General features: G+C 39.3%; 2 protein-coding genes across 3 annotated transcripts; one reads left to right on the forward strand and one right to left on the reverse strand.

The window, feature by feature from the left end:
* Positions 1-5,058: 5,058 nt before the first annotated feature.
* Positions 5,059-7,040, forward strand: rbp4l (retinol binding protein 4, like). Of its 2 annotated transcripts, XM_085168257.1 has the most exons (5): positions 5,059-5,168; positions 5,609-5,726; positions 5,819-5,955; positions 6,373-6,485; positions 6,568-7,040. In XM_085168257.1, the coding sequence occupies exons 2-5, from the start codon at positions 5,610-5,612 to the stop codon at positions 6,789-6,791; spliced, it is 591 nt and encodes a 196-aa protein (XP_085024383.1). In that variant the 5' UTR covers positions 5,059-5,168; position 5,609; the 3' UTR covers positions 6,792-7,040. The 2 variants fall into 2 exon arrangements, with proteins under 2 accessions (XP_085024383.1, XP_085024385.1); XM_085168259.1 differs by lacking the exon at positions 5,059-5,168 and having other exon boundaries at positions 5,599-5,726.
* Positions 7,041-13,849: 6,809 nt separating this feature from the next.
* LOC146514404 (keratin, type I cytoskeletal 18) lies at positions 13,850-25,421 on the reverse strand. The gene is made up of 10 exons (XM_085168256.1): positions 25,326-25,421; positions 20,592-20,864; positions 20,341-20,466; positions 19,805-19,887; positions 18,992-19,148; positions 17,686-17,850; positions 17,465-17,590; positions 16,204-16,421; positions 15,375-15,403; positions 13,850-14,771 (listed from the first exon to the last, which is right to left on the reverse strand). Exons 2-10 carry the CDS (start codon positions 20,853-20,855, stop codon positions 14,656-14,658), a joined length of 1,284 nt encoding a protein of 427 aa, XP_085024382.1. The 5' UTR covers positions 20,856-20,864; positions 25,326-25,421; the 3' UTR covers positions 13,850-14,655.
* Positions 25,422-26,849: the final 1,428 nt, after the last annotated feature.

Raw genomic sequence — 26,849 nt, forward strand, 5'->3', positions numbered from 1 at the left:
TTATTGCGAAGGTGTTTTAAACATTTAAACATTTGTTTAAATATATAAGCATTATAGATACACAGGTTTAAAGGCTCTGAAACCAATAAATAGAAATGATGGTCCTGTTTTTAAATTTCTGGGTCAATACAGACATTTAAAATAGCAATTTTATTATTTTATTAACATTTTTTAAATTCTCCACTAATAATCATTAGTATAAATATAGCTTTTATCTCTTTTGTGCTATTCCAAAATATAAATAATAACAATAATACAATTTCACTCATCACCGTGGGACCTAGGAATATTTAGCCAATACAAAATTGCACCACTGATAAACACAATTATTGGTACTTGTAAATGCCGATATAGCAATGGATCCACAGTAAAAATGACTAGTAAGAAAAACAAATATGAAAAAAACAAATTAATTAGCTGACGTTATTACTGAAAACTTGAATGAAAAATAATATCAGTAAATAAAATATTATTTGTCTCCATATTTCTGCACTGCTGTGAATGAAAAATTTGTTGCATTATTAAATCTAAATGATTATAAAATCTACCAAAATTTACAAAATTATAAGATATATATTTGTATTACATACACACCCTTTGCTTTTCATGTCTACTGTATATGTTATATTTTTCAGTTACAGTATGCCAGTTCTGCCTCTCTCTCTCTGTGTGTCTCTCTCTCTGTCTCTCTCTCCTAGGTCTACCTGTGAAAGCTCTTTAGTTCCTCATTAATCTCGACCTCCTCTTTATAAGCTCTGTTTAGTTAAAACGCTGCCTGATGAGGTCAGCACCCAAACTCAGGCTTTCTCCTCATGTAGTCTTTAAACCTGTAATGCACATATAGACAGTGGAAAATGAGACACTGTGTGCTTCTGTGGGAAAACTAATCCTTTGATTCAGTGCAGTGAGGTCCTGTCTATAATAAGGTTTCATAAACATCTTAAACAAAAGGTCAAATACATAATCTCCTTCCACTACAATAGATTACTCGTACTGTGTGTCTGTGTGAGTGCGTATCTGTGCACATTCATGATAGGGTCAGGAGGTGTTTATTGATTTAGTTTGATAAGGATGTGTATGATGTGCACCGGTTGTGTTACTCCATGTATCATCTACACAGGAATCACGTACGCACTCACCTGAGCCTCACTGTGCATGCTCACTTGTGCACCAGCATATTTCCTCTTCTTAGTGCTTTAGTTTACCTAATATGAATGAATGCTTAAATCTTACACAGTGACCAGCAAACTAAAGTGTCCCACCATCACCATGTTAGCAGCTCTGTGAAGTACTGAGATGGCCACATTATCAGCCACACAACTATAGTGTATAATAGTATAGTATAAGTCACCTAAGAACACTTGAACACACATTTGAATCATCTTAGTTTTTGGTCTGGCTAAATTACACATACATATAATTTTGTTTTCTGGCTCTGTTAATGCTTCTGGTGGCATATTCTGAATGAAGTGGATGGAGCTCCTATAAATACAGGAAGTAGTAATTGGAATATACCAAATGTTGCCACATCACGGGGGTGGAACGGAATTGTTTTGTCAAAATACCTTGATTTAATTCGTTGGTTTTGATGTTCTGTATGTGGTTGTTTTGGATTTGATTAATGTTGAGTTAAAAGTAACTGTTACACTAACTGTTTGTTGTTTCCCTTGATTCTTTGTTTAGTTTTGGTCAAGTATTTTTAAGACATTAGCTAGCAGTGTTATTTTTAGGTATGTCCCAATTTACTTCAGATAAATCCTGAGTTTAGTTCTTTTTAGCTGACCTCTTGTAAAAGCCCAAAGTTTATTCTTAACTTTTTTTAGGTCAAATAAACTTGTTTTCTTGTGCCTAATCAGTGAGCAAACACTTAAAGCTAACAGCTGTAGTCAGCATGCTACAGCAATAATCATAGCAAGTAAAACAGCTTATAATGTAAAGTTCCTTGAAATAAATCTAATTGTTAATTTGAATAGAGACAAATTGAACTGAATCAATGACATTGTTCAACACACTAATGAATAGTAATGTCTACTGTTTTCACCTTCTGTTAGCATGTAAACATTTTCTCATTAGCACTCTTAGCAAAACAAAGCACATATAAAGCCGATGTCAGTGTCATTTGTTTTGCATGTGTTGATCATAAACCAAGTAATAGAAAATGTTACCTAATTATGGGTCTGGATGAAAAGCCATAAGTTCATTAATGTTACTACTATTTCAGTATTTGTCAAGCTATTCAATTCATTTCAATTCAATAGTATTTATGTAGCACCAAATCACAACAAGAGCCATCTCAATGTGCTTTATATTGTGACCTAAAGACTCTACAATAACAGAGATGAAACCAAAGATGTAAGACTTTTAGTTTAGTACATGAAAAAATGAAAATAAACTGAGAGATTTACTCACGATTTACTCACATATTAGCTTTCTTATATTGCATTCCTGCCATGCACCACACGATGGCAACAGACTCTTAGAGTCTGCAGGCTAGAAAGATGTTGAGTGATCCATGATCTGCAAGTGTCCTTTTTTTCCTTCTGTGTGGGCACATACAGTGGTTATCTAAGCATATGTTACAAAGTATGTGCTGCCGAAAAGGATTAACAGACTTCCCCATAATTTTCACTTTGTTCTTCATTTTGGGGGGTTTCCTTTTTTTTATTAGTCTTTATTAAGCATACATATTGGGGCACATCAGTCAATACAACTCTGCCTCAATGAATTATGAATCTGGATTGTTCATAATGAGTTCACTGAAAAAAAGAAGTGTATTTTCTCATAAAGATTTCTCCTCTTGGGCTAAAAGTGAACTTTCCACTACATAGATATCATTGACAGCATCATCCATTATTTGAGGCTTGGTGATTTGGGTTTATTCCACTTTTTTGCATTTTTATTTTTATTTTTTATTTGTATTTTTTTGCAGGCTACTAAAAGTATTTTTACAAAGATACCAGTACTTTAAAAATATATATATATATATTTTTTTTTTTTTTACATTTTGGGGCTTTCCAATGCCTTTGATACTTTGTAGCAAATTAGCAAAATGACCAATACCAGATTGCCACCATGTTGTTTCCATTTATGGTCATATCAAAACATTTTGTTCAAATAAGGCACCTCAGATTTACACAAAGAACATCGGGCATTAAGGATAGAAAACATATTTTAGTTAGACCTCTTAAAGCCTAAGACATACACACTCTAAAGAAAGGCTCACAGACCGAAAAAAAAATTACCTGAAGATCATTCTTGAGATTTAAAGTAGTTGAAGATCAAACAATAACACCAGTTTTTTTTAACTGTTAGTAATTACTGTGTCCAGTTTCATAACCTTTACATAAACATATACCACACTTAGATTGTTTCAAGGTTAAATGAAAACACAACAGTATTATAAGGAAACTAACTGTATTTCTTCACATAGGAATTTAACGATGGTGTAGAGTACGTATTTTTATCAGGGATCTATTTCTGTTCTTGCAAGCAGGATTAAACTGTATTCTTGCAGTCAGTGGAGAAAATAGAGCTGCTGTCTTGACTGACTTGTCTGTGTGTGTCCTCACTGAAGACGCTGTTTACTTTCGGGGCTGCACTAGTTTACACCGATTGCTTAATTTTTCACCGAATATCAGATTAAAGAGGATAAATTTGTAACAGTAGTAAGTCGAATATAAAAAAACAGACACTAAGGTAAATTTTAAAATTGACACCTGTGGATATTATTACATGATGTATAATGCCAGCAGTAATCTCAGGTGACCAAGGTCAATCCAGGAAAGTAGAAATCACAAACAGGGGTCTGAGTGTAAGTTTATGAATAACACTGCGATGTCCGGTATGTTCTTGTGGGCTTAGCTTGTACTCTTGTGAGGCCAATTCTCTGAAATTACCAAAATTCTTTAAAATAATTTTTTTTTTTAACAGGTGGGGCACATTTTCTTATTTTACTCATCTATCAGTATTTTTGGACTTTTTTAAAGAGCATTACACCTTGATTGTTCAGCCAAAACAAGATGACATAACTAGATTGTCTACTTTTATTCACCCTCTCCTGCCTGGGGGTCTGAGCCAGTGTCCATTAAATTGTGCTTATCAATGAAGTGCATCTCAATTGTTTACAACACTTTCCAGACTTGCCAAAGTATCAAAGCAAAACAGAATACAGATCACATCTCAAATCAGTGTTTTCTGACCACATTTTTATTATACAGCTGATAAAAACGTAGGTTTTTTTGGTGGTTTGAGCTCCAAGTTGTTCTTTTTCTCTCACTTCACACACAAATGTTGCATGTGGGATCTAAGATATAGCTTATTTCCTTACTGCATAGCTGTTTTTCAAGAAATGCATGTCGGAAAAGGGAGCATGTACTCATTCGTTCCTGTTTGTTTTCTCATCCTAAACAGACACGGAAGTTTCTCAGGTGAATTTGTACTATGCTAACACAGCACTTTTCCATTGCTGAAATTGACTTTTGACCTCTTGACCCTTTTTTGACCCCAAACTCTTTTGTTTTTGCCATTATTTTATCTACTAAAAAGAAAAGACTAACCTGCTTCCTCATAAAATACCTTTTCGGGTTTATCAAAATCCAGTGAATTTTGGAATTTTCAATTTTTCAGTGTGGTGTCACACAGTGATTTTAGTCTCCCTCTGTCTTCATTGTGTAGCCTGGCATTTTGTCCTTTAATTAAACTCCCAATAAAGATTCCTGGTTTTAATAAAAATGGACAAAACAATCCAAACAATTGACCTCATTGTTTGGATTTCAGACATGCATTTTCATTACTATTATCAAATCTCTAAGTTCATTAAAAATCTGCTTGTATTTTGCACACAGTCAGACACATTTCACTTGTCATCTGTTGGCAGCATGTGTCTTGTTTTACAGCTCTTCCAGTCACTTACATAATGGTCTAATTGTTTTTATAGTAAGTCTTGGGCAGGTTTGAAGGTAAAAGCCAGATTACGGTAAGGATTTCAGCCGAACAGGATTAGCTCTAGATTTAAGCACCTTATTTAGTCCCAGGCAATGAAAATCAGCCATAAGCTTGTCTGAGGTGCATGTATATAAAGGCAGCTTCTGACACAAGACCCAGCCTGGTGGATAACTGCACACAGAAAGCTTATTTTTAACTCCTATTGCTAATTTAACCCAAAACAGGTATGACATTGAAATATTTATTTGAAAAAAATATCCTTTCAGCTACTTTTCGGGAATTTCTTTTAATTCTGTCAGGCGTGATGATCAGAACTTGTGTGATTTTATGTTCCTTCAGCTCCCGTTAGGTTTAATTATTGAGAGTGGTGAGCTGGACATATATAGCTGTGAATTAGTCATTTTCCTATAGTCTTACATGATATAATTAATGATAGACTGGAACATAGTGCTCGAGTGTAAAATGAGATATGACTGACTGTATCTCCGATTTTAGTATACAGACTCCAGGCGTTGTCGTGAACTTTCCAGAAATGTTTTTCTTTCATCGGTGGAACTTATTCATTCACATTTGTATTTAACAGCCTAATACAATGATTACTGCGGGCTCTCTTGTACTGAATCTTTGATTACTCTGAAAACACTGATATATAAGTTCATTACAGAATGGGATCCTCTAAGCTTGCCCTGCTGTTGGTCTTGGTGTCCTGCGTTGAACGCTGTCTGTCTGCCTCCTGCGTTGTTGATAGCTTCTCTGTGAAAGAGGACTTTGACCCCAAGAGGGTGAGTGAATTTAAAATACACAGACAGCAATAATGATGAACGACGAAAGGATAATTTCTGACTTTGCTTTTCTCATTTCATTTTCACTAAAGTATGCAGGGAAGTGGTATGCACTGCAGAAGAAGGACCCAGAAGGCCTGTTCCTGCAGGACAACATCTCAGCAGAGTACACCATCGATGACGATGGCTCCATGACCGCCTCCTCCAAGGGACGCGTCACTCTGTTTGGGTAAGTTAAAAGACAGTAGATGGATTTGAGATGGATTTTGCCCTCACAGTTGATGTATGCATCCGTATTGCTGTATTACACTCATTATCTCATTATCTGCTCATTATCTGTAAGACCTGATGAGGTGAAGGTAACTTGAACCTTCAGTTTATCAGGTCAGCGGTTAAGAAAAGCTTACACGTGGTGCTTGAGTTCCAGTAAAGCTTTAAGACATAAACACATACACTTTTTAGAAGAACATTCTGGACAGCATTAGCTGCAGGCTTGGTTTTCTCAGGATTAGGAAGGATTAGGAAGAAACACAGTTTAGAGAGAGGGTTTTCATACAGGAATGTAAGCTTAGATAAACATGCAATGAGCTAGGCTTTGTTTGGAGAAAGTGTCAGACATATTTGTGTTTGTATCACTGTTTCGCAGCTTCTGGGTTGTGTGTGCTGACATGGCTGCACAGTACTCTGTACCTGACCCTTCCACACCTGGCAAGATGTTCATGAACTACCAAGGACTGGCCAGTTACCTGTCCAGTGGAGGTTGGTTCTGCACACTGGAACCCTCCCATATATTTCTTTTATCCCCTCATTCCTCCTCACACTCCTCCTTTCTTTAACTCAGGCGACAACTACTGGGTGATTGACACCGACTACGACAACTACGCCATCACCTACGCCTGCCGTACCCTGAAAGAAGACGGCAGCTGTGAGGACGGCTACGCCCTTGTCTTTTCCAGGAACCCCCGTGGCCTTCCCCCCGCCATCCAGCGTGTCGTCCGCCAAAAGCAGGACGATATCTGCATGGCTGGAGAGTTCCAGCCTGTCCTGCAGTCTGGAGCCTGCTAAATCGAAAGGGATTAAGAGAAAGAGTGAGGAGCAGAAGTGTGTGCCAGCTAGCTGCAGTCTAGGTGGTTTGACACCAAGAAGTGGGAGAATGTGAGAGTGAATGTGCATGAGGAACACATGAAAGTAGAGGAATATCTGAGATCTTCTACTGTTTCTCAAATCCATCGACTGTCTGTTAAAGGAAAACATCAGTGTTCCAGAGTCTCGTGTGAATGTGAAAGCTAAAATAAATGTTTTTTCTAAACAAAATATGTCTGAAAAACATCTTTCTTTATGCTGCTCAAAAATCTGGCCCATAAAGAAGAAAATTCAACCTAAACAGACTAAGATAAGATGTTAAGTAGCTCACCGAACCACAGAAACATAGGGAATGTTTGTCAGTGCTCCAGCTTTGAAAACACGGCCATGTAAAGTAAGTGGGTAATCCTCTCTGAGCCCACGAAAATGCAGCCAAACCCACGCAATACACTCGAGCAGTAATGAGCTTACTAATGTTTTGCGATCTTAGTCCTGTTATACTAACTCAGCTGAGGGTACTCTAAGGTCATGGATCAAATTAGGAGTGTTTGGACTGCAAAGATAATTGACTTTGTGTCAGCAGGTTAGGCCTCACAACCACAAAGCTCAACTGACCCTGTGTGCCCTTCTTTTTTTGTAATGTTACCTTACAAGTTAGATCAAATGCTGCAAGAGAAAGAGGAAAGACACCTGTCAACATAATAATATGTCTTTAATTTCAAGAATGACAGAGAGAGAAATGCTTTCTATAGCTGGTGAGTGATTGTGTTGGTGTTCTACAATAAGCTGGAAAGTAATGTATTTACTCAGATAGAACCAGGGAGTTTTAGGGACTCTAATATTTTGTTGTTGGGTCTTGCTTGCTCAGAGATTCGGGGGATCGTGGATATTAGTAAGGGGAATGTTTGGCAGGGCAGTCTGGACTGTGTTAGTTAGAAATAATCGGTTAGGCAGCAGGCTTAACTCTGATAGGATTGTTTAACGCCAATAACACCATCTCCTAGTTTCCATCAGATCTGCTGAGTCCTAGCAGCGCTTTATGCTTCTGTGTGACAAAAGTCTGCAATCCCAGTTTATTATTATCATTATTAGACCTTCCTCATAAACTCTTTTCCCCCCACTCACTAGCCACTTCATTAGGTACACCTTGCTGGTCCCACATTGGGTCCCTTTTGAGAGTTGTGTGAATTCTTCATGGTGGAGATTCAACATATTGCTGCAAATATTTCTCAGAGATTTTGGTCCATACTGGCATATACCTAAATGCACTGTGTTGCTGCCATGTGATTGGCCAATCAGAGGTTTGCAGATCTACCTATAAGTGTCAGGTGAATCTAAAGAGTGGATGTTTTCTTTACAAATTAATCACCACAATAAAATCTGTCCAGCAGAGGGCAGTTAAATAACATTAAACATTAAACCCCAGGCTTGAAAAATACTACACAACCTTGACTTCTGACAATTTCATGAAGCATTTCATTCACTATTATCTCCCTTGATAAATTACTGGATGATTGGAGTGACCAACACGGTAACAGTAAAACATAAACTTTTATACTCCTTATGTGTGCAATCTTTGGTGATTTCAAATATTTAAACAGTTGCTTATTATATCTAATGCATTTCTTTTGTTGCCTTGTCTGCAGATGACAGATGTCATCACAAAATCCAAAGAAAAGCAATCAAAAGTTTCCAACATGACTGCTCACAGCCTCTGTGGCTAAACAATTCTGCAGAAAAAACAAACTATATCAGAGACCAAGGCATGAAAAATAGAAAAAAAAAATTCTTAGAGAATGGCCTTGAAACGTTTTCCCGTGGCACAATAACAGAAGGATAAACTTGAAACTTTAAGCATGAAATATAATGGATTTAATTTACGGCAATATTTTGCTGGGATGAGATCTTTCAAATGCTGTCCAACCATCGTCTGTACTCATAGAAAACTTGCAGTGCTTGTTTTTGAAACACCACGAGACTGCTTAATCCACAGATCTGCTTGTCTCCTGATCTTTACAGTCATCTACTCGCACTTTCTCTGTGATTCTCTCTACACTAAAGAGGTAATGTAACTGCTCTGCACTTCAGTGGACACAACAAAGGATGAACATCTACAAGCAGGTTGAGCTCCATAAATCTGCAATATTATACTGCCAAAAGTATTCACTCGGCCCACCATGTCATTTATTTCAGACCTCCAATCTGGCCTACAGATTAAGAACAGCAGTCATGAAATTGGTTTTCATGGCCGAGTAGCTACATCCAAGCCTTAAATTATGAAATCCAATGCAAAGCATCAGCACGCAGTGTCGTGAAGCACACTGCCATTGGACTCTAGAGCAGCGGAGACTTGTTCTCTGGAATGACAAATCACACATCTCCATCTGGCAATGTGATGGATGAGTCTGGGTTTGGCGGTTGCCAGGAGATTATGATGTGGGATTTTTTTGGGCTCGAGCTTAATTCCAGTGAAAGGAACTCTTAGATCTTCAGCATAAAGAGACATTTTGAATAACTTCATGCTCCCAATTTCGTGGGAATGGTTTGGAATTGTCCCTTCCTAAACAGGATTGCACACAGCAAGGTCCATAAAGAAATGGACGAGCAAGTTTGATGTGGAAGAATTTGACTGGCCTGCACAGAACTAAATTAGAACGGAGATTACGACCCAGGCCTTCTCACCCAACATCAGTGTCTGAACTCACAGATGTGCTCCTGGAAAAATGGTCAAAAAATAAATAAATAAACCCCTAAACTCCACAAGAGTTGAAGCTGAGAGGTGGTAGCACAAAACAACAGTCTGGTGAGTCGACATCATATTAAACCCAACAGATTAAGAATGGGATGTCACTCAAGTGTGAGGGTGAGATGAGAGAATATAATGAGTCTCATTCATGTAATCTGGAGTAAAGTTGTTCACTACTTAAATAATTACTGACATGGAGTGCCAGATTAATTTGTGCCACTGCTTCTAGTTATTAATGCAAAATCTTTGCAGCTCTTTCTGGATGAATTACCAGAAGAAGAAAAACATACAATATAAGAAATATATTCTTTATCATAGCTTTAATACAGAAGTAAGAAATTAATTTTTATTATGCATCTTTATTAGGTCCATTAGGTACTTATGGCGGGGGTAACTTTCACATCTGTGAATGTACCTTTGTTGTTTAACTATATTTATGCAGATGTTGCCATAACTTGTGTTGCCATTCGGATGATGCATTTTCAGCAATGGATTTTTTTAATAAGACAATTCTGCCCAAAAGAAACTATGTGTGCTCTCAGCAGAGGCACACATTAGCTGGTTGCATGGTGAAACAGCTGAAATGCTAAACCGGGTCACAACCCGGGTCACAATACCATGACCAAGAGTGAGATTCGCACAAATGCCCCTTTAAAAAACGGTTTATTTTAAATTAAAGCAACATCCTTTAGGGACTTGAATTAACCAAGACATGTGTAGTCAGCACTGTGAGTGAGCAGGGAATGTAGTGCTGTTCAGTGCAAGAAAATTAAGCAACACACAACCGAAATCCAAAATCCAAAATGATTCATGAGGGAAGAGAGCTGAGCTCTAAGGGATTTAAATTAGAGCACTGGCACACTGAGCTCAGCTGTTGCTAATGTTGCTAATTGGGAGCAAACCACTCGTCCTCTCCAAGAGCTGCAGAAAGGAACTGCCAAGTGGAGCCGATGAGAGGACATTAGGGTGAGGGTCATCACAACTGGCCTGTCTGCAGTCCAGTCACCTACTGAAAACATCTGGCAGGTTATGAAGTTGGAAATATTACAGTAGAGGCCCCAAACTGTCCAACATCTGAAAGCCTTGTTTTCAAATTGACAGCAATTGGTCTGTACAGAGAAGATTTTCATTTTCTGAATCCATGAATCTAGAAATTATTTCAGGCATATTAATAATTAATCTCGCTGCTTCTTGCCATGTAACCATGTGGTACTATTGTGAAGCAGTTCTCAGAGTTTGTTTGTCCTAAAGTTTATCAGACTTTCTGTATCTATTGCTTTATAACACTGTGAGCTGGCCGACAATGCATCAGCCTCGGTCTTTACAAACTCAGTGCTCTGTGAACAGGACTTGCATGTATCTGTCTTATTTATTCAGAGTAACGGAAAAAGGCGTTGAGTCAGTGGTGTTTCAGTTTTCTATACACGAAAATCTGATTAAATAAAACAAAACTCACTCCCATTTGTTTTGTGGCCTTTTAAAACCACAGATTTCTACTCTGCACTCACAGAAAATGTATATTTGCAACATGATCTCAGGAAGCCTGTTGATGTCTTATTGTGTTTTTTGTTGGTCTGCTCCGTTTTATCATGCTCCTTTCCACAAAAACAAAATGTTTGACCGCTAAAAAAGTCTTCCTGTTTGAACCCGTGTAAAAGTGGCTCCTGCGATTGTTTGCTGTTACACATGGATGATAAATTGTTTTATAAACAAGTTGACAGTGTTGTCATAACTGGTACCTGCTTTTGTCCTGATTTATCTTTATCTTTTTTGTTGTTTTGGTTTGTTGTGACGGTTTGGTTGTAGACTCATAAAAGTGTGCATTCATATAATAGGATGAGCTTTTAAAGGATTATCATGCCAGAGGAAAAAACCCTAAATGTCACTCATAAAGATTATATAACCAAACTAATTACTAAGTCTGTGTGAACTATAGAGCTGTCAGTCATTCTAGATAATGTGATTCATATAAATCAGACAGGAAAGACTTACAAGTACATCACCCGTCACTATAGGACCCTATTATTTTCAGCCTATTTTTTTCTATATTTGCCTCGGCATTAGAGGAGCTACCTCAAAAATGTCTTCAGTGAAAGAACTGCAGTATGTTTTCAGTGCTTTTGAGATATTACTCAACACTTTACCTCAGTGACAACAAACATGCCCTCCCACATAATGACTTTGGGCTTCACATGTTTGCAACTGAACCACAGGTGTAATAACTCTGTGATAGGCCCCGGGGCAGATATTTCTTTGGGCTCTTACCACCACACTGTACCAGAGCAAACACAACTTCTCATACTCAGACTCTTTGCGCAGCAAAGTCATTGACAGAACTGCTCAAATCCAAAGTGCAATGTCCTCATCCTGCACTCTCCTCTTCTTCTTTTAAGCACCACTTTTTTTGGTTTTTGGTTTGCTTGCTACACATAATTTAAATGGCTGCTGCGCTGAGACACTCTCTGGAGTTTGTTGTTTGTTTGCATAGTTTGTGTTCTTGGGCATTTTGCACAAATGGCAGGGAGCAACATTATCTTCTGACTTTAAAACTTTTGAGAAAAGGTGGCAGTTTTTATCAGTGGAGTACAAAATGACTGAGTAACTATTTGCAACTAAAATGTAATTGACAAGAAAAATGTATAAAGTATAAATAAAGTCAGGTTTTGGTTCAGAACCATGACTGTAATTATCCTCTTTACAATACACTGTGAACAAAAGACAGTGATGTAATCTGAATGGGATTCCCCTTGATAGTTACTCCGGGTGGGCTCCTTGTACTATCCTGTTCTCTGCGTTATCTCAGCGATCCTTTTGGACATTGAACCTTTGAATTAAACTAACTGTTACAATCCATTTAATACTCATTTCATTCTGATTTTTTTCTTTTCATTTTCTTAGAGTAAAATTGTTTTCCCAACAATATTTTAATGGAGGAACATGTTTGGAAATTTACTTTGGCCTTCTTTAAATAAACATTTATTGCAGAAAATTAACAACAATCAATTATTAAACAACAAAAGCATTATTCACAAATCCTGCTTTCTATTCAGTGTGTTTTGATTGGATTTTGAGCCCAATTTAATATAGTTTTCTGTTTATGAATAGCTCAGGCTGTAGGCTGTGGTTTCATTGCCTGAAAAGGAGCAACTGTGACAACACCAGCAGAGAAAATTTGACTTTTGACTGAGCCTATCATTTTCAGATATTAAGATAGTTCTGGGGATGGATTTTAGGTTAACCATCAACCCAAACATTTATAAAAAATAAATAAAAAAGACTGTACAGCATATACATTGTGCTCGTATATGTCAAGTTAGTGAGACCATCCCTCCAGGTCTGTCTATCATCATTCTTCACTTTTAATGAGCCACAGAAATTGTGGTTCGATACAAAATTTGTGTTAAAATTTAACTGCACACCCCTAAAAATGATTAGTATTATTTTCTTCTTCATCTTCTTTTTTTTGCTGCTCCCTTTTGCCACAGCAGATCATTTACTTCCATCTCACCCTATCCATCGCATCATCTTCTGTCACACCAGCCCCCTGCAGTACACCGTGAGTTGATGTACCCATGATGCTCTAATCTTGTCTGTTCTGGTCATTCCCAACGAAAATCATAATGTGGTGGCGTGAAGGATAACCAGAAGGATAACCAGTGAAGGTGACTACAGAATGTTGACAACGCCACCTGGGGAGGGAGTTACACCCCAGGACAGATTTCTATAGCCAATGTAAATGTTACACTAGCTACCAAAGCCCACAGGCTCGTTATTAACAGCACAGGTGAGGCAGATCAATTCCACAAATCAAAATGTATTAAGAAAAACTACTAAAAGCATAGAACTGTAAAATCAGAAAAGTTCTTAAGGTAGCAGGGCTGAGACTGCAAGACAGTTAATTAAAATGCTTTTTTAACAAACAATGATTAAAATGACCAGGCTGCTGCCACGATGCTACCCTAGAACAATCACGGCTCAATAAAAATAACTACACAAAATGGTGGAGACCGGCCACTTGAGGAGGCAACCCTACAAAGAGTAGTGCCCAAGGGTGCCCCCAATTACTCACCCGTGTAGTTCTACTGCAAACCTCACTGTCACTCACACTGAAATCTAAATGGCCACCCTGGGACGCACTGACAGAGGCGAGGCTGCCGGACACTGGCGCCACCGGGCCCTCTGACCACCACTAGTCGGCAACGGGTGAAGTGTCTTGCCCAAGGACACAACGACCGAGACTGTCCAAGCCGAGGCTCGAACCGGCAAACCTGCAAGGCGAACTCCAAACTCTTGAGCCACGATCGCCCTACAAGTAGGTTGTACTTTTCATGGCTGTTTATATACTGTCCCTTTAAACCTGGCTGCACTTTATGCTTAACTTCAGTAAACTTGTTTAATTAAATAAAAACTGTTAAACATGTCCTAAGGAGATGGGAAAGAAAAGCTATCGGATGAGAGGTGAAACGTCTTCAAGCAACTTAAAGAAGTCCAGGCGCTTTTCTTTCCAATCTTCTTAGACTATGATGACCTGGTTGAATGAGAACCTTCACAGACGTTAAACAAAAATTCAGACTCAAAAAATCCCAAAATCTAGGCCATTATCAAAGGTGATGTAAGAATAGAGAAGGTGGACACATTGTGGATTTATTCTGTCTTTGTATTCAGAATGCAAACAGTAAACAGCAGACATGAAATTCTTGTAAAAGGAACAGAGGCTCATTTAGTAAAATGAATTGTTATCGCACTAGGAATTAAACATCATTTGACTACAAAACCCTTTATTAGTAAAACAGTCAGAGTTTAGCAGTGATCAGTCAGTTTTCACACATTTCTATCTAAAAGTCAATGAACTCATGCAAAGCATAGCTTGTTTGTAGTGACGTCTGAATCACGTTTCATGTGAAATGATAGGAAATAGGACAGTCATAGTCAGTCATTACTGTACCTCCAACAATGCTCTCAGCCTCATTTTCACAATTCATGAGTAATAGGGTGGACTCTTAATTTTTCTTGTTTTTCCTTTTCTCCTTTTTTTTGAAAAAAGTTCTAACTTCTACTTATTTTGTTTATTTTAAAATTTCAGCTGGCTCTTTGCTTGTTCTATTTCTTCGACTCCTCAATCTGCTCCACTTCGCTGGACTCGTCCACCACCTTGCCGTTGACCATGGTCTGAGTCACCACCTTCACGATCTTTCTGGTGCGGACTTCAGGCTCCTCTGTGTTTAAAAGACATGAGAAGAGAATGTGAGGCTGACTAAACTATTTTTTTACGCATATAAATACATTAAAAAAATGTAAAATCTCAGTAGTTTCACATATAGGATGATATGTGACTGCTACTAAAGCACTGAGTTTGTAAAAGTTGTGTTACCTATTCATCTCACATCACATCACACTCCAGTTTCTTAATCCAGCAGTGCAAGTCAGAGAGATTAGGACACACAACATGGGGGGAAATGTTTTCAGACCCACATTAGTTGCTATAGGAGCTGAGCTGTAAGTGGTTTGTGCATTGTTTGGATATTTACATAACTATAATTAGTTGTGGGCCTCCTGGGTGTGGTAAAAGATAGATATACCCTTCTGTCTGTCTGTCTGTCTACTACAATGCTGGCTCAGATCCACATTTGACTTTGAATACAGTTTTCCTTTTTTGCTTGACTTATCTTTCTCATAACTTCACTTTTAGTCATTCTTTACTTCCATAAAGTTTTCAATAAACGACAGCAACAGCAGCTACTACTGTGGTATTGTCATTCGGGTCTTCTCGTTTATAATTTCTGTCTCTTATCAGTTCAAATTAAAAGCCGTATACTCACTTTTTGGTGGAGGAGGGACTTCTTTGACTCTGAAGGGCAGAAAGAAAACCTGTTAGAATTACCTTTCAATCAAAGCAAGACTAACACATTCAAAGCAATCATTTAAAGGGAACTTATATATTTTATAATAGCTGGTTTCATGCAGCTTTATTTCAGTTTTTAGCTCTTTTTGATGCCAGTGAGAGCAGATATCCTTAATATAGTCACCTCAGGCACACAGATCTGGCTGTGATTGCAAAAGCCCCACCCATTTGTTGTTCAAACCTTCGGTTTGTTAGGGGCAGCCAATCAGAAAAACACTGCCCTAAAAGGACTTTTAGCATGAAACACGCCTGGACACTGACAGCAAGCTTCAGTTTCTTACAACTTGCTTATTATTATATTGTTTTGTGATTAGGTTTTATAAACAATGCAGTACAGTTTACAGTCTCATCAGTTTTCCTGTCTGTTGCTTACTTTGGTGAGAACATTGCCACAGTAACAGTGTTCTCACCAAAGCTGACATCTGAGAACAGCTACACCCAACAATGCCAGGCGGCAGGCTAAGAAACACTTGATGTAAGATGATCATACAGGTATTGTGATCAAGGCAACAGTGTAGCCAAATTATCCCCATTCTGACAGAACATCAAACTACAAGGATGTACCATAATCTCTGAGTATATCAGGTGTGTTATTGTCCTTCTCTAACTTCTTCACTAAAATTTCTGTGTTACCTGCTGGCCAAAGCTAACATACAGATTTATTTTAAAGGGCTGGGTGAAGGATACTTAATTATAATTTCCCTTTGAGACATGTGCTAAATCTTTATTAGTATCGCTATACTTACGAGTCCTCTCCCTCCAGCAGGCGTCTGTAGGTGGCGATCTCCATCTCCAGGTTTTGCTTGATGCGGAGAAGCTGCTCGTAGTCGGTCTTGGTGCGCTGCATGTCCAGCCTGAGCTGAGAGAGGTCCTCCTCCAGCTGGTTCAGGGTGACCTGCAGCCGCTCCATCTCAGCAGAATACTTTTGACCTGTCTCACCGAGGTTTCCCTCCAGAGCTGCTATCTGAGGAGCAAAAGGGAACAAAACAACAAATGCAATCTATATCCAGAATTGCCGTGAATAGTCCTCATAGTCATGATATCAGTATCAAGTTAAAAAAAACACCGGCATGTCCACCGGACATGATAACCCTATGATTCTCCTCATAACAGTGACTCTGCTGTGCTGTGTTGTAACCAGCGATCAGTAATATGATGCTACATAGTAGGTCGCCTGATTCTGAAATTGCTTCCCAAGCCCATATCAACAAACTCCTGTGAACGGACAAGTCCTTGGCACCTAAAGCAAACATTTGCTGCTCAGACACAATTAACCCACCTCACCACTGAAACTCACCCCGTACTATTTTGCAACTGAATGCGATATGTCCCTGCACGGTAAAACATGTTTACTGTCAACACGGGATTAAATGAAAGAAAAACAAAATTATTTTTTCCCAGGATAAGATGCAGTGGTACGAAAATGTACAAAGAATGTACACGAGACTTATCTGGACGTCTGTAAGGATTTTCTGTTGCTGTTGGACAAATCTCTTTCTTTAACACCTTTTTGAAAAGTTAATACTCATAACCATAAATTTAGAATCACGCCTGAGGTGTGTTTGCACTGCTCTTGCGGGTATTAGGCTATGTTTGCACAACTCAAAATGTTTTTTTTAACCGAAACACAGACACGTCACTCTTCTGCCTGCAGAAAGGAAAAACAGCAGTGAAGTAAGACCACACCATCACCTACACCACAACCTTTCCTAGGGATGGGCGACTTTTCTTGCTGTAGTCACTGTGTAGACATTCTCTGTCTACACAGTGACTTTTTCAATTCGATTTTACATAGAGTCAAATCTCAGTAAGGTGATTTGTATTTAAAGGTAAATACACTACAGTAACTGGGAAAATTCCAACAATTATACAACCCCTATGAGCGAGCACTTGGTGACAGTGGGAAGGAAAAACCATCTAACATGACCAGTTGGTGTTGAGGGGAAGCTAAAGGAATCTACAGTATGTCCGTGCACTGTTTCATCTTGCTGTTGTATCCCAGCTCACCTGTTTGTGCAGACTCTCCAGCTCCACCTCCAGGGTCTGCAGGAAGCGCTGCCTCTCGGTCAGCTCTCCCTGAGCTCCCCTCAGAGCCTCGTTGCTCTCCTTCACCTCATTCTGCATCGTCTCCAGCTGGCAAAGAAGTGTTTTCTGTGACCTTTTGTGTAACTTTGTGAGGACCATTCAACATTATTACAGTGATTCACACTAGATATTACTCCCCACACCTTCTTGCGATACCACTGCTCCGCCTGTTCCTTGTTCCTCTTCACAATGCCCTCATATTGGGAACGCAGCTCGGACAGAATGGTGCCCAGCTCAGGCCCGGTGGCAGAGTCCACCTCCACATTCACCTCATCTCTGGCAATACGAGACTTCATCTGCTCGAGTTCCTGTAGGCACACAGGAGATTATTTTTATTACATTGCTCACATTGTCATTTTTAAACCAAATTATTTTAGTTGCACTGTGTATTAAATGTCACTTCTAATTAAATGTAACCAACACTGGTTTCCACATTCAGCATATGAAGAAGGCGTGGAAGAGATCGGTGAACCCTACACCGCAGAGTGACAGAGAGGATGTGATGGCACTTTAATTATTTAGATGTTTCTCATAAATACTGAATGGGAAAGAGCTCACCTTACCCCTGGCCTTTCAACTTGCACACAAATAATCCTGCTCAAGCATGCTTGGTGGATTTCTTTCACTCTCTCTTCTTTGTTACATTGTTCTCTGTCACTAGTCTGTTTTATTCTAAAGTAGTGTATTACTAAAGCTCTTGATATATGTTTATACACATTTTTCTAAACTTTATTGGGCAACAAACTTGAATTATAGTTTATATATTTCATGCTTAGTCACTGAATTCTTGCTTAGGATCTATCTAATGTCCCAATGGTCCCCAAAGAGACACTGCTTATCTAAATGAGTTGCCATATATTCAACAAAAAGGCATAGATTCCAGTGATTCACATTCACAAAGCAAGCACCACATGGGTAAAATACATAAAAAGTAAGAATGTGTGATCTGTTCTAATAATCTACACTTATTCGGTTGAGGTTTTAAAAACCTCCAGTCTCTGACATATTGCTTATTTCTTTGCATCACATTGTTCTAGTGGCCTCTAAGTGTCACCAAATAGGATCTACACAGTCTTGTTTCAGTAAAAGGGAGATCAGTTCCTCCTTTGGTGTGAGGGGGTAAGTTTATCTTTGCCTTGGAGAACACCTCGGATCAGCTGACTGGACAGAGAGAGCAGGTGTGAGCAACCAGATCTACCTGCTGCTTTTGTCCACAGTAACCAGAGGACCACCTATCGCTGCGCTCTCCTCAACTACACATCGTTTTCTGTCTATGTTGGCGCTAAAAAAGCCCACCGAGTCCACCAAAGTGGGTCAAGCGTGTTTCAAGCAAGTGTTTGTGAGGGCAGGCTGGGGAAGGGAGAGGGCCAAAATGAAAATGAGACTACACAAATGTCAAGTAGTGAGAAGAGAAAATGAGAACATGGCGATGGTGGCAAACACACTAACCTCTTCATGGTTTTTCTTGAGGAAGTAAAGTTCCTCTTTCAGGCTGTCCAAATCTCCCCTCAAAGAGGCGATGATCTGCTCGTGATCGGTCTTGGCCTTTTTCAGGGCAATACAGTCTCGCTCCACAGACTGACACATCACCATTTCAGTCTCCCATCTAGTAGTTTGGAAAGACGAGCAGCATCGTATATAACTTTTATTCATTACCTCCACAGATAAACTGCTTTCCCCCCCTTGTTTTTACTGCGGTAGAAACTGTCTATACTGGATATGAAATAACATGTTTGCAGGAAAAAGTACTTTTTTGTTGTTTTGTTTTTTCATAATTAAAGTTAAACATTTGCATTTGTGTTGCTGTACTGTGCTTGTGACTTCCATTTGCATAATATTTATTAGTCAAAGTAGTAAGAAATGCCTATGCAGTCAGGAAGTCTTACAAAAGTAGCCTGAAATTAATTAATACAGCAATAAAACCTCAAAGAACACAAACATTTTCTAATAATAAGAAAGTTTGTATTAATTATACATTTACTGATATATACTGATAAATATTTGGCTGTTTGTAATGAAAACTGTATGTTAGCTGACATACTATCCTTATTATGCTTTTTAGTGTTCCTACAGTAATCTTTTAATTTAATAATCAGTACTTAAATAACTTTTTCCAAAGAACGCTGTGTTAATGTGCAAACATTTTTTTGTTGATTGAGCAAATATTTGACCAAAACATGACAGAGGCATCAATGACATTATTAACAGAAACATCTCTCTGTATCATTGTGCAGCACCATGGTGCAATCATTAATCACTCACTTGATTCTGAAGTCATCGGCAGCCAGTTTAGCATTATCGATCTCTAGCATGAGACGAGCATTTTCCAAGGTCTTCTTCCTCACCTGATAAATATTAACATAGGCCAATAATAGCATTAAATCCTGGATTAAAGCTTATATAATATATTTTAACTTTAGTGTATGTTCATGTTACCTTTGTGTGTTATACTAATAGCAACAAGGTTTCTAAATGATACATTAAGAGTTGGATTTGTGGCTGGTGAGAAGTTTGAGCTTCATTGAACTGTGACTAATTCTGTTTTAAAAAGCACAAAACAATCATTAACTCTGGCCTGGCTTCTTTTACTACTTGTTAACTAGAAGTATGAGCTGATTCTGCCTGTGATGACTCTCCTAGTGCACTTCCTGCTAAAATAGATCTGATATTTGCATGAATGTTTTGTCTATGTAAAGTGATCAAAGTCATTATAATCTTGAGCCTTGTTTGCCCTTTCTAAACTCAGATCTTATGCTGACCTGACTTTTTTCCCTGCCTGCCTGCCACTCGATGCCTACCTCTTGCTCAACAGCATGAGCTTGGGCCATCATGGAATCGAGGTCATGACCTTTGGGTATGCGTTCGAGCATCAGCTGCTTAATTTTCATTTCCAGATCAGCGTTGGAGCGCTCCAGTGAACGCACCTGGAGGATACAAAGAGCCACAGAGAAGGGAGGACACAGGTTAATGATCAAAGTCTTTCAGCTTACTGCTTCTGTTATTTCCTGGGCTGATAACGTAACAGTGGAGTGCTGTGTTATTGTCAGACCTTGTCCAGGTAGTTGGCCAGACGGTTGTTGAGACTCTGCATAGCTTCCTTCTCATTGGTGCTGTTGCCATGCAGTCCGTTAATTTGAAGGCTTGCTGGCCCGTTGAGATCCTGGCTGATGGAAGCTGAACGGGTGAGCGGGCTCGCTACAGCGAAAGACACAGAAGCCCGAGAGCGAGCACGGCCGGTGTCCATCAGCGAACGACTGGAAAAGGAGGGCTGACGGCCAATAGAGTAGCTTTTCATTGAAATACTGGAGGCCATGATCGGCGGCTGTGAAGGCGTAAAGAACAAAGCAAAAAGGGTAGGGGGTTAAACAATGTTGTGTTTCAAACCAGTGGTTCCCAACCTTTCTGATATGCCTCACGTCCCCTTTATCAACTCAATTTAAACTGGATCTGGACAGCTTTTACCTTACAGTATCAAGGTTTTGCAGTCATGTGACCACTAACCGCATGGCGTTAACTTGTCTAGCATTTTTTGTAAATGTGACAAATGTCAGGTCAGTTGAACAAGACGCCAATTACACAGCCCTGGACACCATTGGTTGCAAGGGCAAAATGTGTATTCCCCAACCTGATGGCAAATGGTCGCTGGAGGTTGATGCTAGGCCTTGCCCCGTCAGCCAGCGACAGACCTTGCCAGATACCCGACTATTTGGCAAAAAGCTTGATTTTGTTGGTTGGTAGTTTCCGTGGAGCATGTGCTCTTGAGTGCAAAGATTCACTAACTACTCTCTGAGCGCCTTCAGAGTAAAAGCTGCACCTTTTGAAACGTGTTGGTTGGGGCAACGAAGTACAAATTTTACTTTAAAGATGAACATTCTTCGTTTCAGGTTTGCCTCAAACTTTTAAAACTTCTACTACTGCTCAGCAAGTATTTTATGAGTATTTGCAGACAACTGGCACCTTCCAAGCAAACTACAGGCAACTGTGGCAATCTGCATTAAACATTAAAAAGGTAGCCTCCTCTTTGCAGCTGATTTCATACCGACAGCCAGCGACTTCCAACAAACACTCGCCAACCAGTTGGTAAATAGATATTTTTTTCCTCAAGACTCACTAGAATAACTTTAATGACAACTTTTAAATGTGTTTTATTTATTTATTTATCCATCCTATAAGTTAACAAGTGAGCAGCTTAAACTTGATTTTAGTAGTTCTGTGCTATTAGCTAGGGTTGCCAACCGTCCCTTAAAAAACGGAATCGTCCCGTATTTAGAAACAAAAGTACACGTCCCGTATTGAGCTAATAAGGGACGCACTTTGTCCCGTAATACAGTGAGAATCAAAAGTAGTCTATAAGTTGTAATGTAATTAACGCTTTGTTTGAAACCATAATTCCCAGCCCCGCCCCTGCTTTGTGACCAATGAGCTGACAGCACACTTATGACAATTCGAGTATGACAATTCAGATTACCGCTCATCTCATTGGTTGAGGAAAGGTCGCTTGCGGAGAAAATACCGGAAGACAACAGATGACCACAACAAAAAGCATGGCCAACAGGGAAACAAACGCCGACACTGCGGTGCAAGTCTCAGACGACAGTACACCTGAAGCTGGGCAAACACTGTGCGATTTTCAAACTGCACGATTGGCTCGCATGGGTTATAAGTTCGTAGGTCACGATGCAGGGTCTCACACTATACCGCCCGATGCTCTGATGCGACCTGAGTCACACTGTGCCTCCATAAAATGAAGGTTATAACAGAAAATCTGTCGCTCGCTCTCCCTCTCTGTCTTTCACTCACACAGACACACACCGCCATCAACATTGCTAAATTACTAATGACAAACATGATCAGGCAGCTGTGATTGAGCAGCAATGTAAATCCAACTATTTTCACGGTTGTTGTGGTCGTGATAATTTGGTGATGCCACATCGAAAAGGCTCGGATGAGCTTTCCAAAGTTCTACAAGTTGTGCCTCCATCGCTTGTGTCCAGATCACACGCTGCACAGCCGTGCTGCTCCGTCTTTTTCACCGACGTTTACGTGTTTGCGCGTGAGCAGTGTGAGCGGCTGCGGTGACACCCTCACGAGCGATTGATGATCGGGAGCTGGTCGTGAGGTGTTAATCGCTTCTCGTTACCCCACGTATACTACACTATGCACGATGAAGGCCAAAATCGGGCCGATCACGACTCAAAAATCGGCTCAAAATGGGCCAAAAATCGCACAGTGTGAGCCAGGCATTAGACCAGCAATGTTTGTGCCTCTCAGAGAAAGAAAAAAAGGCTGCAAAAGTGCAGGGAAGAATGGGAAAAGGAAAACACCTGGCTGGAAAAGTTCACGATAACACCTATAAAGCGCACTGCACTGTGTGCCGGCGCACTTTTTCCATAGGCATGCTTCTAATGGTGGGCACATGAAGAACATGAGGGGCGTGAAAGCTCGGGGAACCCTTAACCAATTTTTGTCTACCAGGCCACGGCAGAACCAGATATGGTAAACACTGGTTTGTTTGTTTTTAAACCCTCTGGTTAAGGTTAAAATGGACATGTGCAGCGCTATGTGGCCAGAAGTGTGATAATATAATTTATTTTGTGTAATAAACAACTGCAAGGATAGATGATTACAACAAATAGATGAGTAATACATAAAAGTAATACATAGATGAATAATGATGATGAGTTATGATGCGTAATCATGGGAACAAGTGGGTTTACAAACGGGAGCAAAAGCTGAAATAATGCCTCTGCTGAAGCCAATTGCACTAAATGCACTAAATGTGCACTGTTACAAGAATATTTTTCTTTCTATTGTTTTCTATTAATTTATATAATTTTAAGTTAAGCAGGACAGAGTTCTTTTAAAGAAAGATTTACTTTTATTATCAAAAGTTAAGCATGACAGGCTTCTGTTTAAGAAAGAGACCTGTTTTATTGTGTTAATGTTGTCATTTTGAGCTAAAAATAAATGGCTAAATGATTTTTGTTTCCCATGTGTTGATATCACAAAGAATACGCATCTGCTTAAATCAAATTCAAGTCAAATGGTTAAAAAAAATAATTTCACACACAAAAAAAGAGCTAAAAAATTCACCACACTGGGAAGGGTGAAGACAACTGGGTCGCCCGGCCCTGGCCACGAGGTGTCCCTTATTTATTTCTCAGGGAGTTGGCAACCCTACTATTAGCTGACAGTTAGCTATAATGTTAGCCACTAATCTCAGCCAGTTGTTTGTATTTAAAGCATATGCACATTTATTTTGGTTGTGTATTTCTATTGCTAGCCATTACTTTTAGTTGTCTTTAATGCTGAAACCTGTTCTCATCTTACATTAAATGGTTAATTTCTGTTATTACATATTAGCTAAGTTTGGCTATGTAGCATGACTTGCCCTTGGGGTACTTATACATTTATTTTTAACTACGAAGACAAGACAGAGGAAAGGCATAAACTTGAGAAACAGAACTAGAGCACAATCACAGAGGTGTAGTCTCTTACAGGTTCATATCTTCGAAGAGAGCAGATGAATGTTTAAATTACACACATCATAACTTCAAAAGCCAGTCTGTTTGACCTTTGGCAGTCATTTAAATGTAGTGTTGCATGAGATCCGGTTGTAGAAAAGCTCTTTTGTGGTCCTTGAGCAAATGTGCTTTATTCTAGCATTTCAGCAGACTTTGATGGAAATACAAGTAGGGTCTTATATTCAAGACCACTGATCGCCCACTGAAAATGATGAAAGGAGTCTTTCAATGAGCGTATGCACGGCTGCCTCGTGGCTGTTCATCCTAAGCATCTGCATCAAGAGATGACTGACTTCGTGGCCGGAGACTCTTCAGTCTGTCAGTCTCAGCTCTGTGCAGACATAATTCAACTCAAGTCAGCATAAAATCTAAATGCAAATGACCACAGCTCGGCTATGGGCTGAAGAAGAGCCTCTCACTGAGACTGTGAGACTCTCACATATTCTTTTACGTATGATAATAAGATGTGTTTTATATTCAAGAAGAGACTGATAGAGGATTTCTAAAAGAACAGAAGCAAACAGAGAAGGATACAGGTGTCTATGCGCCTTCAAATGGCACGTCTTTGTAATCAGTTTCTGTTTTTAATGATCAATGATGTTTCTGTCTGTAATATTAGTACCAACGCAACAGGTGTTCATGGTATTTCCTTGACTTTACAAAAGGTTAACTGTTTTTTGGATGTCAAACGTAGTGAAGGACAGGGTGGCTTTGTGTGTGTGTGTGTGTGTGTGTGTGTGTGTGTGTGTGTGTGTGTGTGTGTGTGTGTGCACTCGCAAAGTTTCAGTGGCAGATTAGCGGTCAAGGGAACCTCTCTGTCTCTCTGTCACTTGATCCTCACAACACCGTTCCCACAACACTACAAAGGACCCAGCAGGAGACAGACAGTCCTTGTTCAGATGAGAGATAGAGCTTGGGAAAATGATCTAGAAAATATTCAGAGTGAATTCCAGCAACACAACGAGACATGCTGTACAGCAGGAGACGGGCATTTTATAATGTGGGATCATCATCACGCTATCAACTGACTAATACGTGTGCTGACCATTTGAATGAAACTGAGCAAGAAGCTTAGAAGTTTTATTTTGATTCATGTCAGTGCATCATTATAATTATTCCAAGATAACAACCTTATTACTAATTAAATTTATTAAACAAGCAAGCAAAACCACTGATTAATATTTACCTGTTTCATGTCTCATGATTCCTAAAAATAAAGAATAAAAGAATAAAAACAACAAGATATATATTCTCCTTACCAGGACTTTGTTCAGGTAGAGTCAGTCTACGATCCAGAAGAATGTAGTAGGCTCTGTTTGCTGCTGATGCTACAGGTGTGCTTATATGCAGGTGAGCACAGAGTGGGAGGATCTAACTCTCAAGTAGAGGTGTGTTTAATGCACCTGAAGGTCTTGAGAAAGGTAGGGTGCTCTTTCCACTCATGCTTGCTCACTTTATGTCTTTGTCATTGTTATTTGCGTTTAAACTCGGATGAAAAGTGAACAGGTAAACTAAACGCAAGAGATAATGAAAAAAACAGGTGCTACATTTTTGGGAGGTGATGGTAGGGATAGGAGCTTTAGATCTCCTCATAAACCCGATAATATGTTCTATAGATTGCTGCAGACACTCATGGAGTCATCGGGTTTCACAGCATCAGGCACACATTTAAAACCACTATCAGGCAGAGTGAGTAGCACTGTTTATCTCAGGAAAATGACACCTGTAAACATTACTAGCAACATACAGGCAGTTCTTAAAATTGCTGCGTTGAAGCAGGAAAAATGGGCAGCATAGTTGTTGATGGCTAAAACTGCAAGACTCTTGGTCAGATTATCTCCAGAATGGCAGGTATTACTAAAAGGATATAATAGAAAGGAAGCAGAACACATTGCAGCATACCAAAAGTTCTTATGCTAACCTCTTTCCTAAGCCCCTATAATTGGCATGTGTGCTCAACTTACCACAGAGCAATGAAATAGTATGAGTTGGTCTGAGGAATTACATTTTGTTTTAATTCATGTGACTGGCAACAAGCGCATGTGTGTCATTTATTGAGAGAAGAAGTGACAATGTGATGCAGTACAGGAAGAAGCCAGGTTGACAGGTGCTGCTAGGAAACCTGGCATTCATGTGGCTGTTACAGTGACTTGTGCTCATAACTGAAACAACAGTAGTCCTTGAATGTTCATAAATGGTTTGCAGAATATAGTAAAGAGTTGAAATTGCCTCAAAATTCCCAAGACCTCAATCTGAACAAGCATTTGCGAGATATGTTTGGAAAAAAGTAGTATAAAATCATGGAGGCCTCACCTTTAAAGTCACAGGATCTACAGCTAATTCCACTTGTCTGATACCACTAGACACCTTCAGCAGTCTTGTGGAGTTCATCGCTTGTTGGTTTAGCATAGGGAAGAAGTTGACCGAGACCTTTCTGTAGCTCTGATCTGTATAGGTTGAGAGGGACACGCACAATATTCAGCAGAAATGATTTTCATTTTTGTGAAAGTGGTGGACTTCTATTTTGGTCTTTTTGGGAGTAAATACGAGTCTCACTGGCAGCTAAATGATCCGCTGTGGTCATTCTTTTGCCGATGACTTTGCATTTGTTTGTATCACCTCATTGATTGCGGTCAGTTATTGTCATTCCCAGACATATCAACACTATCTGGCCTGTTCCACAAACTAAGCTCATGTCACCTCATTTAGGTGTGTTAGCCCTGTGTTACTGAAACAAGGCCCAGTGTTTCCGCTTTGTAAGCATAATAAAATTTTGCATTAAG

Source organism: Neolamprologus multifasciatus, chromosome 7 (genome assembly GCF_963576455.1).
Source record: "Neolamprologus multifasciatus chromosome 7, fNeoMul1.2, whole genome shotgun sequence".
NCBI lineage: Eukaryota > Metazoa > Chordata > Actinopteri > Cichliformes > Cichlidae > Neolamprologus > Neolamprologus multifasciatus.